The 18,996-nt window shown below is 41.6% G+C and overlaps 2 protein-coding genes across 5 annotated transcripts in view; both read right to left on the bottom strand.

Annotated features, from left to right (window-relative positions):
• The window catches only part of CAPN3 (calpain 3), a 48,293-nt gene extending 46,834 nt beyond the window's left edge, over positions 1-1,459 (bottom strand). For all 4 annotated transcript variants that reach the window (XM_060005066.1, XM_060005065.1, XM_060005068.1 and 1 more), the window contains exon 1: positions 1,018-1,459. In XM_060005066.1, coding sequence (XP_059861049.1) covers positions 1,018-1,326 — 309 coding nt within the window. In that variant the 5' untranslated portion in view covers positions 1,327-1,459. The remainder of the gene's footprint in view (positions 1-1,017) is intronic.
• An 8,925-nt stretch (positions 1,460-10,384) lies between these two features.
• The window catches only part of GANC (glucosidase alpha, neutral C), a 69,402-nt gene continuing 60,790 nt past the window's right edge, over positions 10,385-18,996 (bottom strand). The window contains exons 21-24 of the mRNA XM_060005062.1: positions 16,514-16,627; positions 14,882-14,994; positions 12,218-12,321; positions 10,385-11,607 (exon numbers count right to left, since the gene is read on the bottom strand). Coding sequence (XP_059861045.1) covers positions 11,498-11,607; positions 12,218-12,321; positions 14,882-14,994; positions 16,514-16,627 — 441 coding nt within the window. The 3' untranslated portion in view covers positions 10,385-11,497. The remainder of the gene's footprint in view (positions 11,608-12,217; positions 12,322-14,881; positions 14,995-16,513; positions 16,628-18,996) is intronic.

The following is an 18,996-nucleotide window of genomic DNA, read 5'->3' as shown; positions in this document are numbered from 1 at the left end:
TCATGAATAGCACTGGGCCTCAGTTTAACCTGATGAATCTCATGAATAGCACTGGGGCTCAGATGAAATGGTTTCCTCAGGAGGGTTTCTCTCCCTGGCCTGGGTTAGCTCTCCTTTGCCTTCTGAAGCGCTCTGAAACTCATCACTCTTGTTCAAAGCCTGTCTTGCCTTCAGGACTCTAGGCTCCAGGAGAGCAGGAAGTTTTGTTTTCCTTATTTACGCTGTCTCCTCAGTTGCTTGCCTTGTTTCTGGCTCTAGAAGATGTTCAATAAAGATTTCTTGAATTAAGGACAAGACTCATGCTGGAGGTGTGATCAGAGCAGGGAGCCGGGGGAATGTGACTTTCCTCACTTTCCTTTCCTGACTATTCCTGGAATAGTCACTAAAAGAAACAGGGTTTTAATCCAGGCTGTCATGCGTGCCCTGGATGTACTTCACTCTGGTGTGCCTTTATCTCCTCATTTGTGAGGTGAGGTAGGTGGACTCAAATGATTGCAAGGGATTCTCCTTCTAATCCTAACATTTTGTGCATGAAAAAGTAGTCTTTGCTGCCACTCTCCTCTTTCCAGGGTTCTTTCCATTTCAGAAAGACATGGCTACTGGCAAACTTAAAAGAACATCATGATTTTAGCCCTTCAGTAAGAAAGTGAAGGAATCTTATAAAGATGCAAGATACTTAAACAGGAGGGTAGATCTGGACTACTCTCCAGGTCAGAATTTTGGAACTTGTTTGGAAATTCCAGTTTGGAATTTGTTCTGGGAAAGGAATATTTACTTTTATAGGGTGAATTAAACTGACTTCCAATTGCTTTCATAAAGAGCAAGGGTTTTTTTTGAGAGAGAGAGCAGAGAGTGAGAATCAGCCCTGCCTCACCTGAGGACAGAGCCCTGCAGGGCTACTGCCAGGATCCTTCGCCCAGTGCCCCATGCACCACAGAGCTGTGCTGTGGGGAGGTGCGGAGTGGGAGGACTACTCTGAGGGAAAAAAACCCAAGCTGCAACCACTCAGCTACTCACCGGAGGTCTCTTCCAGATGAACTGGATGGGGAACTTCTGGCTATAAAAGAGAGAGGTCTCATCCGGTGGGAAGTCAGGATCCACATAAAGAACCTTCTTTTCTAGACATTTCTTGTGAAGCTGCTCAAATGTCTTCTCTTTCACCCCGATAATGGGAAAATTGCGGCTGATGATGGCTGAGTAGATGCCACTTGGGTTTCCGCCACCGGCCTCGGTGCCCTTGCCCTGGTCTGCCTGGGGGATTGGCCCCGGAGACCTGGGCTCAGCCCCTGTCTGTGGGGCCACAGACGTGCTAATGACGGTTAGCATGACAGGCAACTTTGGAAGGAACAGGCTTTTAAAGACAACAAGATTCAGCTACCTTTAAGGAAAGGAAGCAACTGCAAAGAGGAAGTTGTAGTGATTCTGTCATTGGAGAGAAAAATGTCCACATCCACTTCAAAGTTGAAAGCCCATCAGAAGGTCGTCCAGCTTGTGTTCACGTTAAAAACTGAGCTGTGATCCAGAAGCCATCCAGTTTTCCTGAGGAAGGAGTAAGGATTTCTGTAGCAGTTTTTACTTAGGGGGCTCCTACCAGCAGCATACATGCCAGAGGGAGAGAAAGAAAGTGAGGGTTGTGTTTCAGTGGCCCGAAGAAGCCTGAGCCAGGAAAACCAAAAATAGACATGAAGAAAGATCATGAGTATGAGAGCAAGAGAGAGGCTAGCAGTGCAGCTAGACTGCATTCTCGAGAGAGAAGGACCTGGCCAGGGATGTTCCTGTGTTGCCATTAAGTTCTGGTGTTGTCAGGAAATGAAAGGGGAATATTTGAGTAAATTGAACACTGAAACTTAGCAAAGAATGGCAGATACATTATTGAATTGGCAGTTATCCAGACTATCAAACTTAGCCACCAAATTAATGGAAAACAGTATTGAAAAAAGTTTGCAAGGGTGAATGTGAGATACTGAATTCTAGGAGAATGTTCTAGGCATTTTTGAGAACATGATTTTTACTTTTTAAAATTCTAGGATATCAGAATATTATTCAACTGGATTTGGCATCTCTTCTAGAATGTTCTGATATCAGCGTGCAGTGAAACTGTCTGGGTGGAAAATGCCACTCAGCAGAGTCCTCAGTTGAGAAAATCCCTGTTTCTTCTTGCCCACTTGACCTAGCTATCCCTTGTCTCTCCCCACCCCCAAGATAAACACTGGGACCAAATCTTCTACAAAAAGTGCACCTGAGTACAGATTATTCAGGCGTGCCACATTAGGCATCTGAGTCAGAAGTTGGAATTGGATACTGAGCCAGGTTGGCCATCAAGTCCTGGCATGTCATACCCAAACAGTTGGCTTCAGGGCTCTTAGATGAGACCACAAGTGGCTCTGGGGAAGGAAGTTGCCTGCCTGGCCTCTGCCTTGTCTTCTACTCACGGTAGCTGCTACCCAGGCTGTCAGGAGATGGCCATATACCAAGTGTGGCTGAGTGAAGGCTAGTCCCAGACTGCAGCTCTGCCTGTTCCCATGTGCCCATCTCATCAGCCCAAGGCTAGAGGCTATGAGAGAAGGTAGGAAGTGACAGCTGAAATAGGGAGTCCCGCCAGGCTCGTGATCCCTGGGGTTGCAGCTTTGAGGAACCATCAGCTTATTCCCCCATCCCTCTAAGGAAATGCCCAAGGATCTTTATTACTACTCTTGGAGAGGCAGAATAGAGAAGGGCAGCATCTGAAGCTGACTGCCTAGGTTCAAAGTCTAGGCCTGCTGCTCATTGGCTGTGCCTGTGTAGCTTTAGGTGAGTCACTTCTTCCTTTCTTCGTATGTCTCAGTTTTCTCACCTATAAAATGGGTATAATGATAGTCATTCTGTTATTGAGTTGTTGTAAAAACTAAACACATTGTGTACATTTAAAATAGTGGCAGGATTGTCTTAAGCACATAATAAATGTTAGAGATGAACCGAAGTTAATATTGTTTGGGGTTATATCAGGTTGAATGACAGTTACTCATTGGCACAAATCAGCTTTCACCTTATGAGCATTTATTGACCATCTTCCATGTGAACAGTGCATCTGCCCAGGACCATGTGGTCACAGAGTCTCCAATCAGAGGCGTGCCTATCTGCCTGCACTAAAAGAGCCTCTAAAAAGACTGACTTCCACCGTCAAACTCACTAATGGAATGGAAAACAAAGGGGGGCAGTTTCCTTCTCCCGCCATAAAATGTGCCATCACATGTTTGAGTCCCAGCTCTATACCACCTTGAAATTCACAGCACCGACCCACATTTTATTGTTTCTCTTTACTGAGCTTCCTGTTTGCCCACAGGACTATAAGCTCTGTGAAGGTGGGAACTGGGTCCCCACTGCACCGTAAGGGTTAAGCACATAGAAGGTTCTTAATAAATATGTGTTGTATATCTGTTGAATGATGTTTCCCTACGTGAGAAGAAATTTCTTCCACTTCTTATTGCTTTGCCAATGCAATCAAAATATCTTGGCTGATCTGCCTCTGGGGGAGGAGCTGTCTCTGGCCCCCACACAGCTGACCTTCTCTTCCTCAGCTGTCTAAGCTAGCTCCATCCTTGGTAATGAAGATGGGTGTGCGATGGAGATCAGCCTCTTGTCATAGCACAATGGGAATACTGTATCAAACACACAGAGTGCAAGGTGCTATTCATTTTGCTCTACCAATTGTTGTGAATAAAACCCCCTCTCAGATTAGCAGGTCCAAACTCAAGGTTTATTCAGCTGCACAGCTGTAGAAGCTCATGCTATCAGCGAGAAATCCAATCTGAGCCCACAAACAAAGGCAGATGATGAGCATGTAAACAGCTGCATGTTTTCAATTCCCAGAGCCTCTTCAAGGAGAAAGAACTCATTTTTATAACATATTTCAGCTAAGGTCATGCAATATCTGCAGCTGGAATGGCTTCTGTTGCACCAACAAGGCAGTTAATGATTGCGTATCACTGTCTTCCATCAACATTTCTTTGATTCAACACTGTTGGAATTAATGCATTCGCTTATAATTAGAACACCTACCACTCATTAAGTGCCTACTGTGAGCTAGCCACTTCACATAGTTGTAAAAACGTTCTTTTTTTTTTGGCCACACTGCACAGCATGTGGGATCTTAGTTCCCCAACCAGGGATCAAACCCGTGCCCCCTGCATTGAAAGTGCGGAGTTTTAACCACTGTACCACCAGGAAAGTCCCCTAAAAACTTTTAAAGTAATTTTAAACATACAAAAGCATTGCAAAGATAGCACAGATTTCCCGAATACCCTTCAACAGCCTCCCTTAATGTTTACACCTTACATAACCATGGTACAATGATCAAAAGTCAGAAATGAATGTTGGTAAGATACCACTAACTGAACTACAAGACATATTTTGATTTCTTCAGTGTTTCCGCTAGTGCTTTTTTTCCCCTTCTGTTATAGAATTTGATCTGCACTGCATTTAATTGTCATATCTCCTTAGTGTCCTCCAATCTCTGACAGTTCCACAGTCTTTGTCTCTCTTGAACTTGGCACTTTTGAAGAGTACTTGTCAGATATGTTGTAGAATGTCCCTAACTTGAGTTTGTCTGATGTTTTTCACATGATTAGACTGAGATTATGGTTTGGGGGATGAATATCACAGAGGTTATGCACCCTTCTCATCAAATCAGATCTGGGGGTACATGACATTGATGTATTTTATTACTGGTGATATCAACCTTGAATACTTGGCTAAGGTGGCATCTACCAGGTTTCTCCAAAGTAAAGTTACTATTTTTTTCCTTTCCATACACATGGAATACTTTTGCACGTTTGATTAATCCCATTTTACAGCTGAGAAAACTTGAGATATCTGCTCTATTTTTACAGTTAAGTCATGGGAAACACACAGAATTTTAGAGCTTATCTCTTTTCTTGAACAAAAGAGGAAACCAAAGCCTAGAGAGATTAAATGACATGGTCAAGGTCATTCTGCCAGTTAACTACAGAACCAAACAAGACCCCAGGTCTCCTGATATCCAGTGAAGGAATAAATGCATGACTAAGACTCCAGTAATGTGCATTAGGCATAAGATCTCTGGATCCTTGCATATAAATAGTCAGGGCTTCCCTTCCCCTAGCTCTGAAGGGAGTGGAATCTAACACCATCAGCCGTGCTGAAAACAACAGTCAAGAAGCAGCTGTCTGATTCTGGTTGGCCTTGCTGTGGCACTGCAGTCTTTAGCTGGTCATAAGACAGGCAGATCTGATATCAGATGCCGATGTCTCCTTTCTTTCTGCTAGAATGTGAGCTATATGGCCCCCATTGTCTGCGGTTAATATGGTAATCTGTTTCCAGTGGAGTTGCTGATGGCTTTCTATCCCCTGGACTGAGAAGTTATTTTAGTCTAGAGCGCCACTCCCCCCCACCCCCACCCCCGGAATTATGCTGGGCATTCAGAGAGTTTGGTAGATGGAAATCTTAAAAGCAGAGTGGAATGCTTGATATTGTCATAGGAGTTCCATGACTAAGAAGGCTTTTAGGTAAGATGGTCAGTTATGAGCTAAAACCCATTAAACTCCAAATATTTATGTGTTTTGACTGTGTTTCTGCTGCCTATCACTATGATACACTGATACTGAAAAGGATGTGAAAAAGTGAAGGAATTCTGCACGCAGACCAAACTCTAGAACTGCGGTCTTCCCTAGGGCTACAACAATCTGATAGGCTGGTATTAGTTAACCAGGATGTAAGGCTCAGCACAACTTTAAGGCAAACTCACGGTGACGAGCTGTGCTTTCCACTCGAGGGAGCCTTTAGGAGAATGGCCCAATCTGGGACTGGCCCTGGTCATGTTGATGTGTGGGACCAGGACCCTAGAATTCACTTAGTTCTGAAAGTGAATTGTACCCCAGAACATAAATAGTCCTATAGGTACATTTAAATGAAAATAGCCAGGACTTCCCTGGTGGTCCAGTGGCTAAGAGTCCATGCTCCCAATGCAGGGGACCCGGGTTCGATCCCTGGTCAGGGAACTATATCCCACATGCTGCAACTAAGACCCAGTGCAGCCAAGTAAATAAATAAATATTAAAAAAAAAAAAAAAGAAAGAAACTAGGCCTCTAGGGCAGGGAATATTTTGCTACCTGGTCAAACTGGAATCTACATCCTGGGATCACTTCTCTCAGGAACTGACCACCCCAGGTCCACTATAGCCAGGATCCGCAGGATGATTTAGACCTGGGAAAAGAAGGAAGGTGACAAAACTGGCCTTCCAAATGCATGAAGGACTTTCCCTGACCACTATACAGGGCATCTGCCCTAAATAAATGCCTGCCATAAACATGTATTCCATTCTGTTTCTTAGTGTGAATACCCTCCTGAAAGCTCCATGGTCAGCTCCTGCAGTCAGACAGGACCTCTGTGGGGAAGCACATATAGAAGCACGTACAGCACTGCCATAGTGTGGGTGGTGTGAGGTCAGGGGCTGCTGGCCTAGTGCTCCGAGGGTGGTATTTGTGTTCCCTGAAGTAGGGGGCTTGGTTTGGCCCGGCATTTCTCCAGTGAAGAACAGCTGATCTGATGATTCTGAAGAGGTCTGCTGCATCAGAAATAAAGGTGTTTTCTTGTACTGGAGTTCATTATTTTCATTTTTATTAGAAAAAATTTTAATTGAAGTATAATTGATTTACAATGTTGTGTTAGTTTCAGGTGTACAGCAAAGTGATTCAGATATACATATACTTTTCCAGATTCTTTCCCATTATAGGTTTTTACAAGATACTGAATATAGTTTCCTGTGCTATACAGTAGGTGCTTGTTGTTTATCTGTTTTATATATAGTAATGTGTATCTGTTAATCCCAGACTTCTAATTTACCTCTCCCCCACTTTCCCCTTTGGTAACCATAAGTTTGTTTTCCATGTCTGTAAGTCTGTTTCTGTTTTGTAAATTCATTTGTATCATTTTTTTTTAGATTCCACATATAAGCGATGTCGTATGATATTTGTCCTTCTCGGTATGACTTACTTCACTTAGTAAGATAATCTCTAGGTCCATCCATTTGTTGCAAGTGGCATTATTTCATTCTTTAAAAAATTTTTTTATTTATATATTTTTAAATATTTATTTTGGCTGTGTCGGGTCTTACTTGCGGCATGCAGGATCTTTGTTACAGCATGTGCACTCTTTAGTTGCAGCATGAATGTGGGATCTAGTTCACCGACCAGGGATTGAACCCAGGCCCCTTGCGTTGGGAGGAAGTGAGTCTTACCCACTGGACCACCAGGGAAGTCCCATTGTTTCATTCTTTTTATGGCTGAGTAATATTCCATTGTATGTGTATACCACATCTTTTACCTGTTCACCTGTTGATTGACACTTAGGTTACTTCCATGTCTTGGCTGTTGTGAATAGTGCTGCTATGAACATAGGGGTGCATGTATCTTTTTGAATTAGTCTTCTCTGGATATATGCCCAGGAGTGGGATTGCAAGATCATATGGTGATTCCATTTTTAGTTTTTTTAAGAAACCTCCATACTGTTCTACATAGTGGCTTGGAGTGCATTCTTAACTCCATTTGTTTCATCCTATTTTACATGCTACAGCTTATAAGCCTTTACAACAATAGAAAGCAAACATTTTAAAGCTATTAGATACTAGGAAGATATGGCCCAGCATCTTTGTTTTTAAAACTTTTTGTTTTGAAATAGTTTAAAACTTAACAGGAAAGTTGAAAATATAGTGTAAGGAATTCCTGTATACCCTTCATGCAGATTCTTCAGTTATAACATTTTAATACATTTTGCCAATTTTCTCTCTCTGTCTCTCTCTTTTTCTCATACATACATAAATTATTTTCTGAGCCATTTGAGAGTAAGTCAGAGCTATGCTACTTTAATACTTCCATATGTATTTCCTAAAAATAAGGAAATTCTTCTATGTAATCATAGTACAATTCTCAAAATTAGGAAAATTACCATGTAATCAAAAGATCCTATTCAAGTTCTGCCAACTGTCCCAGTAATGTCCCTTATAGTTCCAGGATGGAACCCAGGATCATACATTTGTTGTCATGTCTTTTTAGTCCCCCTTTAATCTGGAACAGTTCCTCAGACCTGTTTTTCATGGCCTTCACATTTTGAGCAGTATAGGATGTGCCTCAATTCTGTTTTTTTTTTAAAAATATTAATTAATTAATTAATTAATTTGGCTGTGCCAAGTCTTAGTTGCGGCACGCGGGATCTTTGTTGCTGCGTGCGGGATCTTCGTTGCAGTGTGTGAACTCTTAGTTGCAGCATGTGAACTCTTAGTTGCAGCATGTGGGATCTAGTTTCCCCGACCACGGATCAAACCCAGGGCCCCTGCATTGGGAGTGTGGAGTCTCAGTCACTGGACCATCAGGGAAGTCCCCAGCTTTGGTCTGTTTATTATAAACTTACATAAATGAAATCACTCAGTAAACATTTTATCAAACACATACTTCTATGTTGATATATATACATTGTTATTTTAATGGTTGCATAATATTCTACTGTATGAAAGGGCTATATTTAACCAATCCCCTGATAGAGGACATTTAGTTTATTTCTAGTTTTCCATAGTATAAACCACATTACAATTAATAGCTCTGAGCAATTTATCTGATTTATCTGAAGTGGAATTTCTGGGTTAAAGCAAATTTAAAATTTTGATGCTATTGCCAGATTGTCATCCAGAAAGATTATACTTAGCATAATTCCACCAATGATGCACGAAAATGCCTATTCTCCACACCAGCATTAGCATTTTCATTTTAATCTTGGCCAATCATGGACACCCCCATTTCTCTGAATATTAACAATGCTGAGTGTATTTCATGCTTATTTTGCCTATTTCAATTTCTTTTATGAATTACCTTTGCCCATATTTCTTTTGAGCAGTTTCTAACGTTTAAACTGATTTGTCAACTCATTCCTTGGCATTTAAGTCTTAAAGGAAAGACACATTATATATTCATTTTAGAGCTTTGTTTGAATCTTTGTTAAAATGATTCTAAGTTCTTACATAAAATCCAGTTTCCTGAGAAAACATATCGAGAATTAGCCACAACAAGGTAACTCAACACTGTAGGCCAACTCGGCCCCGCTTAGCTCTCTGGTCCTGAGCTTCAGATATAGGAGGGGGGTAAAGTGTGAGAAGCAATAAGAGCAGATAACATTTACGCACACCCAGGATGTATTTCTCTCCATTCAATGTATCTAGTTAAACCTTTCAGGATAGTTCTGGGTCAAGACAGAGCAGTTCCTCACTAACCTACTCTAAAGTTCTTATTTCATTCCTTCCTCCAAAAATATTTTAAATGGATGAATAATAGACACATAATAAATGTTGAACTGAAGATAGGTCTTAATTATACAGCCTTAAGTGCTGTTAAAAACCATCATTTATATTAGGTAAGAGCATTCAGTTTTCAGTTTAAGTCTTACTGTAGCTTGGCAAGGGAAACTTGAAGCTGGGAAATCGGACTTCAGCTAATGGAGGCTTCTTCCTTTCTCCTTAATTGCAAAACTTACAGAAATAGGAGCAAAGAATCTGTATATGTCTATGTGCGCTTATATATGGTGCAAAGCTCAAATCTCAACTGATACAATCAAATGTGTCCATGAGGAAATGTGTAATGTTTACTATATCTGGAGGGAAGAGTTCTAGGTCAGAAGAGTAAATTAGAAACAAATACATTCAATTCTCAATTTTAAATAAATCCATCAGTCAACCAATTATAGCCAACCATTACTAAAAGCCAAGTATAATCATGCTCTGGCAGATATAAGACAAATATAACATGATCTTGAAGAACATACAATCTAGTAAGGGAACAAGACAGACAAACCTGAAACACTGAGGCACCATCCCTGAGAATGCTAAGCAGAATGCATATTATAAGTGGGGCAGCATTTCAGAGAAGGGCAAAATCACTGCTCATAGTAAAGGGGAGTTGAGGGTGTTAGGGTAGTTAGAAAGGCTCTGTGGGGAAGTGGGATTTGAGTTGGGCCTGGATGGATGGTAGGATTTGCATAGGTGGAGGGCAGACCGTGGATATTGGGACCCAGGGAACAGAGGCATAGAGGTGACAGTTGGCAAGCTGCTGAGTGGAAGAAGCCTGATAAGCAAATGTGCATGTTGAGCAGTGCTGAGGACATGTGACTGCCCCAGCAGATGCTGCGGCCACAGGGTGTCCCTGGGGAGCATCCTGGGGAAGTGGCATAGTGTAGTCTTCTAGCCCACGCCACGCTGTACTAGAGTCTGAGGCAAAAGTAAAACGCAGTACTATCGATCCTGTCCTTATTTAAAATTTTGATATTTTGTTCATCATGGATTTTTTTTTGCTGTTAATTTTGTCTTTTTTTTTTTTTTGCGGTATGCGGGCCTCTCACTGTTGTGGCCTCTCCTGTTGCACAGCACAGGCTCCGGACACGCAGGCTCAGCGGCCATGGCTCACGGGCCCAGCCGCTCCGCAGCATGTGGGATCTTCCCAGACCGGGGCATGAACCCACGTCCCCTGCATCGGCAGGCGGACTCTCAACCACTGCGCCACCAGGGAAGCCCTGCTGTTAATTTTGATTTTTAAAAATATTGCATTAAAATATTATTTATTTTGATTACTGTGTTTTGGGGCATCCCCTTAAATTTTGTGCCCCAGGCAAGTGCCTTACTTGCCTCCCCCTCATCCCGGCCCTGTGTTCTATTTCTGAAGTTTGAGGGTGGGGACATGGGTAATTATTTTATTATTTTAAATTATAGCTTACTCATATTACAAATAAGCTTTGGTTAGTGGACAATATTTAATAAAAAAATTAATATAAAGAAATGAGAATTTTAAGGAGATTAATTTGGAACTTTGGACCCCAAAAAACATGACAGGGAAAAGAGCCCTTTGTGTTCCTGAGTCAGTCTCTAGGGTAGAGTAACTCCCTGTTGCTGCAGTGAATACACTCTAAGCAGAAAAGGTTGTCTTGTCCAGGTCTAAGTGGGTAAAAGATAACTGGGGTGGGGAGGCACCAGAAGCTGCTGTCCACTTGGAGATAGGCCTTGAGCAGCTCAGCTGCTGGAGCCCAAGTGGCTCTGCCACATGGACTGAGACAAGCTTCCACAAGGTGGGTGGGCTTGGCCCACTTCTCACATAAAACAAACCCATCCAGCTGTGCTCAAAGAGAAACTGCCCACTGGGCCAGAGTGCATATCACAGGTCATGGCCCACGGAGCAATGCGAGATCTGTGAACGCTATAAATGTCTCTGGGCCACTTGCATGTAGGAGAAGAGGGCGTGTGTGACACAAAGAGTATTATTAGCACATCTAAAAATGTAACATCTGAAAAATCTGAAAGCTATTGTTCGTTAGTAAACTGGTGACTTATGAAAGATGACTTTGAGCCAGAGAAGTCAATAGCATGCAGCACAAATCTCAAAAAAAGGCCCGTGGAAAGGCAGAAAGGTGCAGCTGCTCCCATCACTTGTCACCAGGTGCACTGCTCTGTCACTGGATTTGGACCTTCCAGTCAGCACCAATGTTCAGTGAGAACTTCTCCAGGTTCAGGGTGGATGTTTTGGCACAATATGTAAAAGCCACAGGCTGAGCTTTACCATCTAGATATCAAAATTGTAAAAGGGAAAGTTTGATGAACATCTAGGAGAGAAATTTTGAATTTAAAATGTTTCTGACTCTGTTATAAAACCTTATGCCCCATATAGGAGAATCCAAATTAATAGTACTTGTACCCATGGACTTCCATGAAATTTTAAAACATGAAACACTCCACTGTTTTGAGTGTAAGACTGATTGAAAACAAACTAAGGAACAAAGTGATTTGTCCAACAAATTCAGTAGAAAGGATAATTCAGTAAAAAAGGACATATCCTATCCCATGTCCTTTAAGAAACTCCATAAACTCCATGAGCAGGATTCCCCAGGACTTCAGATATCTACAGTTTAAAAAAAATATTCAGAGAAGCTACAATATTATTTCAAGTCCCAAATAATTTCCTTTAGGAAAATATTAACTGCTTACAACGAGCAGAAAGACCAGTTGATGAAGAGAAGCAGAATGGCCTCACGCCCTCTAGATACTAGTATATTTGACTCCTGCCAGAAAGAGCAGAGTCCACTTGGCTAAGGACATTTTGTCAGTTTTAGACTAATCATCTCTTCACTGCAGATACTTCTATGTTTACAAAAACAAATGGCCTGTTTCCTCACCAGGTGAGTGGCTGGTCACAGAAGATGGCTGCTTCTTGAGGCCTAGGACCAAGATCTGCTCCACCACACACTTGCTGGGATAATGACCCCTCCTGTCAGCACAACTGGAATAGATACAACAAATGGCATTAGGAGAAGGAGAGGAATAGGGGTTTGGACTGGTTACCAGGTCACCATCCCGAGCCTTGTGAGTTCCCCTCCCATCTTTCTCTGTGGAGACATGAAACATATAGTGGGCACATTTACTAGGATGAAGAGATGGTAAAAGATGACCCTATGTGCCGAGGACAAGCTAACCAGTAGTCTCCCTCTAACAAGCCATTTGGAGAGGCATCACTTAAGGATACTGAAGTCCCAAATGTTACTTGGACGCTACAATCAAATTGTAAGAAATCAGATACTTAATGAATGGCTGAAGAGATGAATAAATTGGATTAATGGGAATTTATACTGAATTCTTTTTTATTTTTCAGAGAGGGAAGGAAAGGAAGACAGAGACAATAAGGAAGGGATGTTCATGAAGTGGTTGAAAAATACTCCTGGGGGGTTCCAGACCAAGATGGCAACATAAAAGCCTCCTGAATTTCCCTCCTTCCACAGACGCACTGAATATAAAGCTACACATGGAGCAATTCCCTTTGAGAGAAATCCGGAAACTAGCTGAGTGACTCCTATACATTGGGTGACTGAGAAAATACCCACATCAAAACAAGTAGGAGGGACTTTCCTGGTGGTCCAGTGGGTAAGACTCCATGCTCCCAATGCAGGTGGCCCAGGATCGATCCCTGGCCAGGGAACTAGATCCCACATGCACGCTGCAACTAAGAAGTCGGAATGCCACAACTAAGACCCGGCACAGCCAAAATAAGTGATAAATAAATAAAAATAAGTTAAAAACAAGAAAACCAAAACAAGCAAACAAACAAAACAAGTAGGCGAGCAGAAGCAAGAAGAACTACAATTCTGCAGCCTGTGGAACGAAAACCACATTCACAGAAAGATAGACAAGATGAAAAGGCAGAGGGCTATGTACCAGATGAAGAAACAAGATAAAACCCCAGAAAACCAGCTACATGAAGTGGAGATAGGCAACCTTCCAGAAAAAGAATTCAGAATAATGATAGTGAAGATGATCCAGGACCTCGGAAAAAGAATGGAGGCAAAGATCGAGAAGATGCAAGAAATGTTTAACAAAGACCTAGAAGAATTAAAGAACAAACACCTAGAAAAATTAAAGAACAAACAAACAGAGATGAACAATACAATAACTGAAATGAAAAATACACTAGAAAGAATCAATAGCAGAATAACTGAGGCCAAAGAACAGATAAGTGACCTGGAAGACAGAATGGTGGAATTCACTGCCATGGAACAGAATAAAGAAAAAAGAATGAAAAGAAATGAAGATAGCCTAAGAGACCTCTGGGACAACATTAAATGCACCAACATTCGCATTATAGTGGACCCAGAAGGAGAAGAGAAAGGACCTGAGAAAATATTTGAAGAGATTATAGTCGAAAACTTCCCTAACATGGGAAAGGAAACAGCCACCCAAGTCCAGGAAGTGCAGAGAATCCCAGGCAGGATAAACCCAAGGAGAAACACTCCAAGACACATAGTAATCAAATTGACAAAAGTGAACTGAAAAATTCAATAAATACTGCATGGTGTCACTTATATATGGAATGTAAAAACATTTTCAAAAAAAGGAAAGTTGAACTCATAGAAAAAGAGAGTAGAATGGGGGTTGCTAGGGGCTGGGGGGTGGGGGAAGTAGAGAGAGGCTGGTAAAAGAATACAAACTTTCAGCTATAAGATGAATAAGGTTTGAGAATCTAATGTATAACACGGTAAATATAGTTGATAATACTGTATTGCATAACTGAAATTTGCCAAGAGAGTAGAATTTAAATGTTCTCATCAAAAGGGGAAAAAAAGGGTTAAACATGTGAGGTGATGGATGTGTTAATTAACTTGATGATGGGAATACTTTCACGATGTGTACATATATCAAATCATCACATTGTATACTTTAAATATATTACAATTGTATTTTTATACTAGTATATTTTATTAAAATTTTATTTCTAAATTATACCTTAATGACCTAGAGATTATCATACTGAGTGCAGTGAGTCACAGAAAGAGAAATATCATATGATATCCCTTATATGCAGAATCTAAAAAGAAATGACACAAATGAACTTATTTACAAAACAGAATAAGACTCACAGACTTAGAGAACGAACTTACGGTTACCAGGGGGGAAGGGATAGTTAGGCAGTTTGAGATCGACATGTACACACTGCCATATTTAAAATGGATAAGCAACAAGGACATACTGTATAGCACAGGGAACTCTGCTCAATGTTATGTGGCAGCCTAGATGGGACGGGAGTTGGGGGGGAGAATGGATACATGTGTATGTATGGCTGAGTTGCTTTGCTGTGCACCTGAAACTATCACAGCATTGTTAATCAGCTATTCTCCAATATAAAATAAAAAGTTAAAAAAATTATACCTTAATGAATCTGGGGGGGGAAATGAAGAATACTCCACAAGTGGCCTTCATCATTAATTTCTTAAAATAGCAGCTCTGCATTTGAGGATAGCAAAAGGATAGCATAATTTAAGAAAGCACACAGCTCTTTTAGCTGCCATTACCTGTTGATCAAAACACCTGAGGCGAATGAAAACTTCCTGTGCAAGAATTGCTTCTGGTGGAGGTATTGGAATGAATGACCATCATCGAGATAGAATTCACCCACAGCAGAACCCTGGAGAGTGAATCACGGATAGAGAATGTGCTTATGTAATAGCTTTCTAGGAAAAGACTGTCGCCTCCCTAAAGGAAATAATAGATTTTAAAATCTATGAAAAATTATGTTGAACAACTGCTTAATATTCAAGCTGTACAAAGCAGTCATACAATATATACACTTACTACACATTTGTGAAATAATATGAATAAACAAGTCACACAAGAGGAGGGCAAAGAGTTAGGCCTTGTTGAAAGAGATTTAAACTATGAAGTATGGTCAGCGGCATAGGTGGCTTCCCCCAAAATACCATCCTAGAAGGTGACAACAGGTCAAGAAAAGTTCACAGAATGGAAATGAAATTAAAAGAAAAAATTACAACGTATGAGATCAGCTATCTTTAGAAGACCCTCCATTTAGAGAACGGCATCTAGTTCCTACTGTCTTTTAGTAGGAGGACCACTTTTGCATGTCAGATAATGTCACAGCACTCCATATAGCAGTTCACTGTTATTGACAATGTTTCATGTGCAATGGACCTTGAGTTTCTTGTAATTATTCCATGGCCTCACATGAGCCTGAGGTCCATAGTTTGACCCAAGAAAACATGCTTAAATGAAACGGATTGAAAAGAAAGATGTAAGAAAAAGAAAGCTTAATTATTTTATAATATTTGCTTAAGGGGCTTCCCTGGTGGCGCAGTGGTTGAGAGTCCGCCTGCCGATGCAGGGGACACGGGTTCGTGCCCCAGTCCGGGAGGATCCCACATGCCGTGGAGCGGCTGGCCCCGTGAGCCATGGCCGCTGAACCTGCGCGTCCGGAGCCTGTGCTCCGCAACGGGAGAGGCCACCACAGTGAGAGGCCCGCGTACAGAAAAAAAAAAAAAAAAAAAAAATATATATATATATATATATATATATATATATATATATATATATATATATATATTTTTTTTTTTTTTTTTTTGCTTAAGAGTAAGGATTTGTGTTTGGCACTGTATTTTGGCAGATGGCTAGGGGAGGAATCTGTTATAGGCCTCCTTTGGCTCAAAAGATCTCCTCAAAAGGACAGATCAACTCTGGATCTTTCCAGGTTTTACCCAAGGAGATTGTAATTGTTTGAGCCATCTGATGAGCATAGAAGTCAGTGCATGAGACTGTGTCCCTGGAATGTTGCATAGACACAGGACCCTTTTACAGGAGACTGAGATTCAGGGCTAATCCGTATGGCAGGCTGCCTATGGCTCAATGAGCTTTCAGTCCAGTGGTAATCAATGTCAAGCTGCAGAGCACCAAGGGTCACAGTGCCCTAGAGGAGATTTCTATTATTTCTAGTTCTAAGAGTACCCTTAAGGATAATTCCAGGAAAGTCAGACAAGAAATGATTCAAAACTTTGATTTCTAGATAAACTTCAGAAGCACCTATCCTGTAGATGGGGTTCACCACTTTTACATAGTGTCACATACTCAAAGGCTACAACTATAAAGAGATAGAGTAGTAACAAACAAGATGTGTAAAAGTAACATTTTTCAAATACCTTAGTGCTTAGGGCCACCCAGAGTCCATATGGGGAATCAGTCATGCAGCCCGTGGATCTTCCTATAGTTGTCTTTATTGGTACCACACTTCCACCTCGTTGAAACACTGGTATCTATAACAGAGCAACACTCTCAGAGAAGGAGGATTCATATAAGGCAATTTCAAAGTAGACTTTTAAAATATTTCATTGTACAAGACTCACATTTGTTACAAGTATAGACTCAAAGGCAATATAAATTTGTGAACACAGAGATGGCAAATATGGGGGCCCTGGCATTAAAAGGAAAAGAGTTCAAACACTAAAAATGGTTCATTTTTAAATTATTAGGGAAACTTCTCACCCTTCATCAATTTATTATCTGTTCTGACTATCCTATAAGTAGCCTTTCCTGTTTTGTATTTTTAATTTACCTGTCAATATAACAAACAAGTTTATTTCTAGGACCCTGCTAAAGAGGGAATTTGTCTGTCTGTATGAGCAGGCCCAGATGTACATATGTATGTCTTTATAAAAGATGGTAGGGACTTCCCTGGTGGTCCAGTGGTTAAGAATCTGCCTTCCAATGCAGGGGACGCAGGTTTGATCCCTGGTCGGGGAACTAAGATCCCACATGCTGCGGGGCAACTAAAGCCTGCAAGCCGCAACTACTGAGCCCACGTGCCACAACTAGAGAGAAGCCCACGGGCAGCAATGAAGAGCCCACGTGCAGCAACGACAGATCCCATGTGCTGCAACTAAGACCTGACTAAGCCGGAAAAAAAAAAAAAAGATGGTAGTTTCTTGGTTTGGGAAAGATGACTGTTGTCCTTACTTCAGCCTATACCCTTCTTGCTCCTGCTTCCCTGATCACCAGGATGACTGACTCAATTCTGAGGGTAAAACTGTGAAACTTTTGCTATAGAAGCCACCAAGGGCACTTGAAGTGACTCTGACAACAGGGTTGTAGGCATGGCCCCTATCTATGGGTCTTCTGGAATGGCATTCCCAGCCAGGACAGCCCAGTAGTTTCCCTGCCTCCCAGTGCAATCCTCTGTAAGGAAGCTCCCTGAATCACGTGAAGGCCTGTACTTTGCTCTGAGTAATGTACAAGCAGGAAGAAGAGCAAGAATACAGTAGTCCCCCCTTCCCCACGGGGGATTCATTCCAAGACCCCCAGTGGATGCCTGAAACCGAGGAGAGTACTGAACCCTATATAAAGGTATTTCCCCTACACTAATGGGCGGGTAGCACACACAGTGTGGATCTGCTGGACAGAGGGATGATTCATGTCCTGGGCAGGAGGGAGCAGGATGGCGCGAGATTTTGTCATGCTACTCAGCTCAGCATGCAATTTAAAGCGTATGAATTGTATATTTCTGGAATTTTCCATTTAATGTTTTTGGACCACAGTTAATGTTTTTGGGTTTTTTCTTTTTAAAAAATTTTATTTATTTATATTTATTTATTTTTGGCTGCACTGGGTTTTCATTGCTGCACGCGGGTTTTCTCTAGTTGCGGCACGTGGGCTTCTCATTGCGGTGGCTTCTCTTGCTGTGGAGCATGGGCTCTAGGAGCGCAGGCTCAGTAGTTGTGGCACACGGGCTTAGTTGCTCTGTGGCATGTGGGATCTTCCCGGACTAGGGATTGAATCCATGGTCCCCTGCATTGGCAGGTGGATTCTTAACCACTGCGCCACCAGGGAAGTCCCACAGTTAATATTTTTGGGCCATGGTTGATTGAAGGTAAATGAAACTGTGGAAAGTGAAACCGCAGATAAGGGGGACTCTGTATACATGAAGTTGGGAATCAGGATGGAAGTAGTCAAGATGTCCACCCTCTGCTTGACTTGAAGTCAGCAGCAAGAAGTAAAGTACATTTACCTCCCCACCCTCATCAGCCAATCTCTTCTTATTCTTTTTTTTTCCTTCAAAGAATGCGGCAGTAAGTTAGTATGAATGGGCTCTGGAGTAGGTGTTCAGTTGACCCGGGGTCTTGTCTCAGTTCTGCCACAATTTAGCTGCAACCCTGGGCAAGGAATTTAACTTCTCTGAACCTCACTTTCTTCACCTGTAAGCATGAGGGATTCAAATAGATGAATGGTGGGGTCTCTTCTAGACCTGAAAGTTGGCATCTGAAATCATTTTCTATATAATGGAGTTCATATTGCTGCTGAGAATTTTAAAAAATAACATCAATATCTCTTTATAAATCTTTACACTACTTAGGGCCTGTGGTAGTCATGGTGATTCAGCTGCAGGAGCAAACTTCTCTTCAGAAATGCAGCCTAGATGGGCCACTCTGAGTCTAAAATCATAACACATAGCCTCCCCTTGGGCCTAGAGGTCCAACTAAAAACTCATGTTTTCTGAGTTGGTGTTGTAGAAGAATATTCTGTACGGTGTATGTGGAGACCATCATGTATACTCTCTGTTGTCAGTGTTATTATTTTTCTTAGACATACAAATGTAAATCAGAGTATGTTTTTTTGTTGTTGTTTTTGT

This window comes from Delphinus delphis, chromosome 2 (assembly GCF_949987515.2).
Source record: "Delphinus delphis chromosome 2, mDelDel1.2, whole genome shotgun sequence".
Classification (NCBI taxonomy): domain Eukaryota; kingdom Metazoa; phylum Chordata; class Mammalia; order Artiodactyla; family Delphinidae; genus Delphinus; species Delphinus delphis.
The sequence above is the reverse complement of the archived record's forward strand: the minus strand, read 5'-3'. Positions and strand labels throughout refer to the sequence as shown.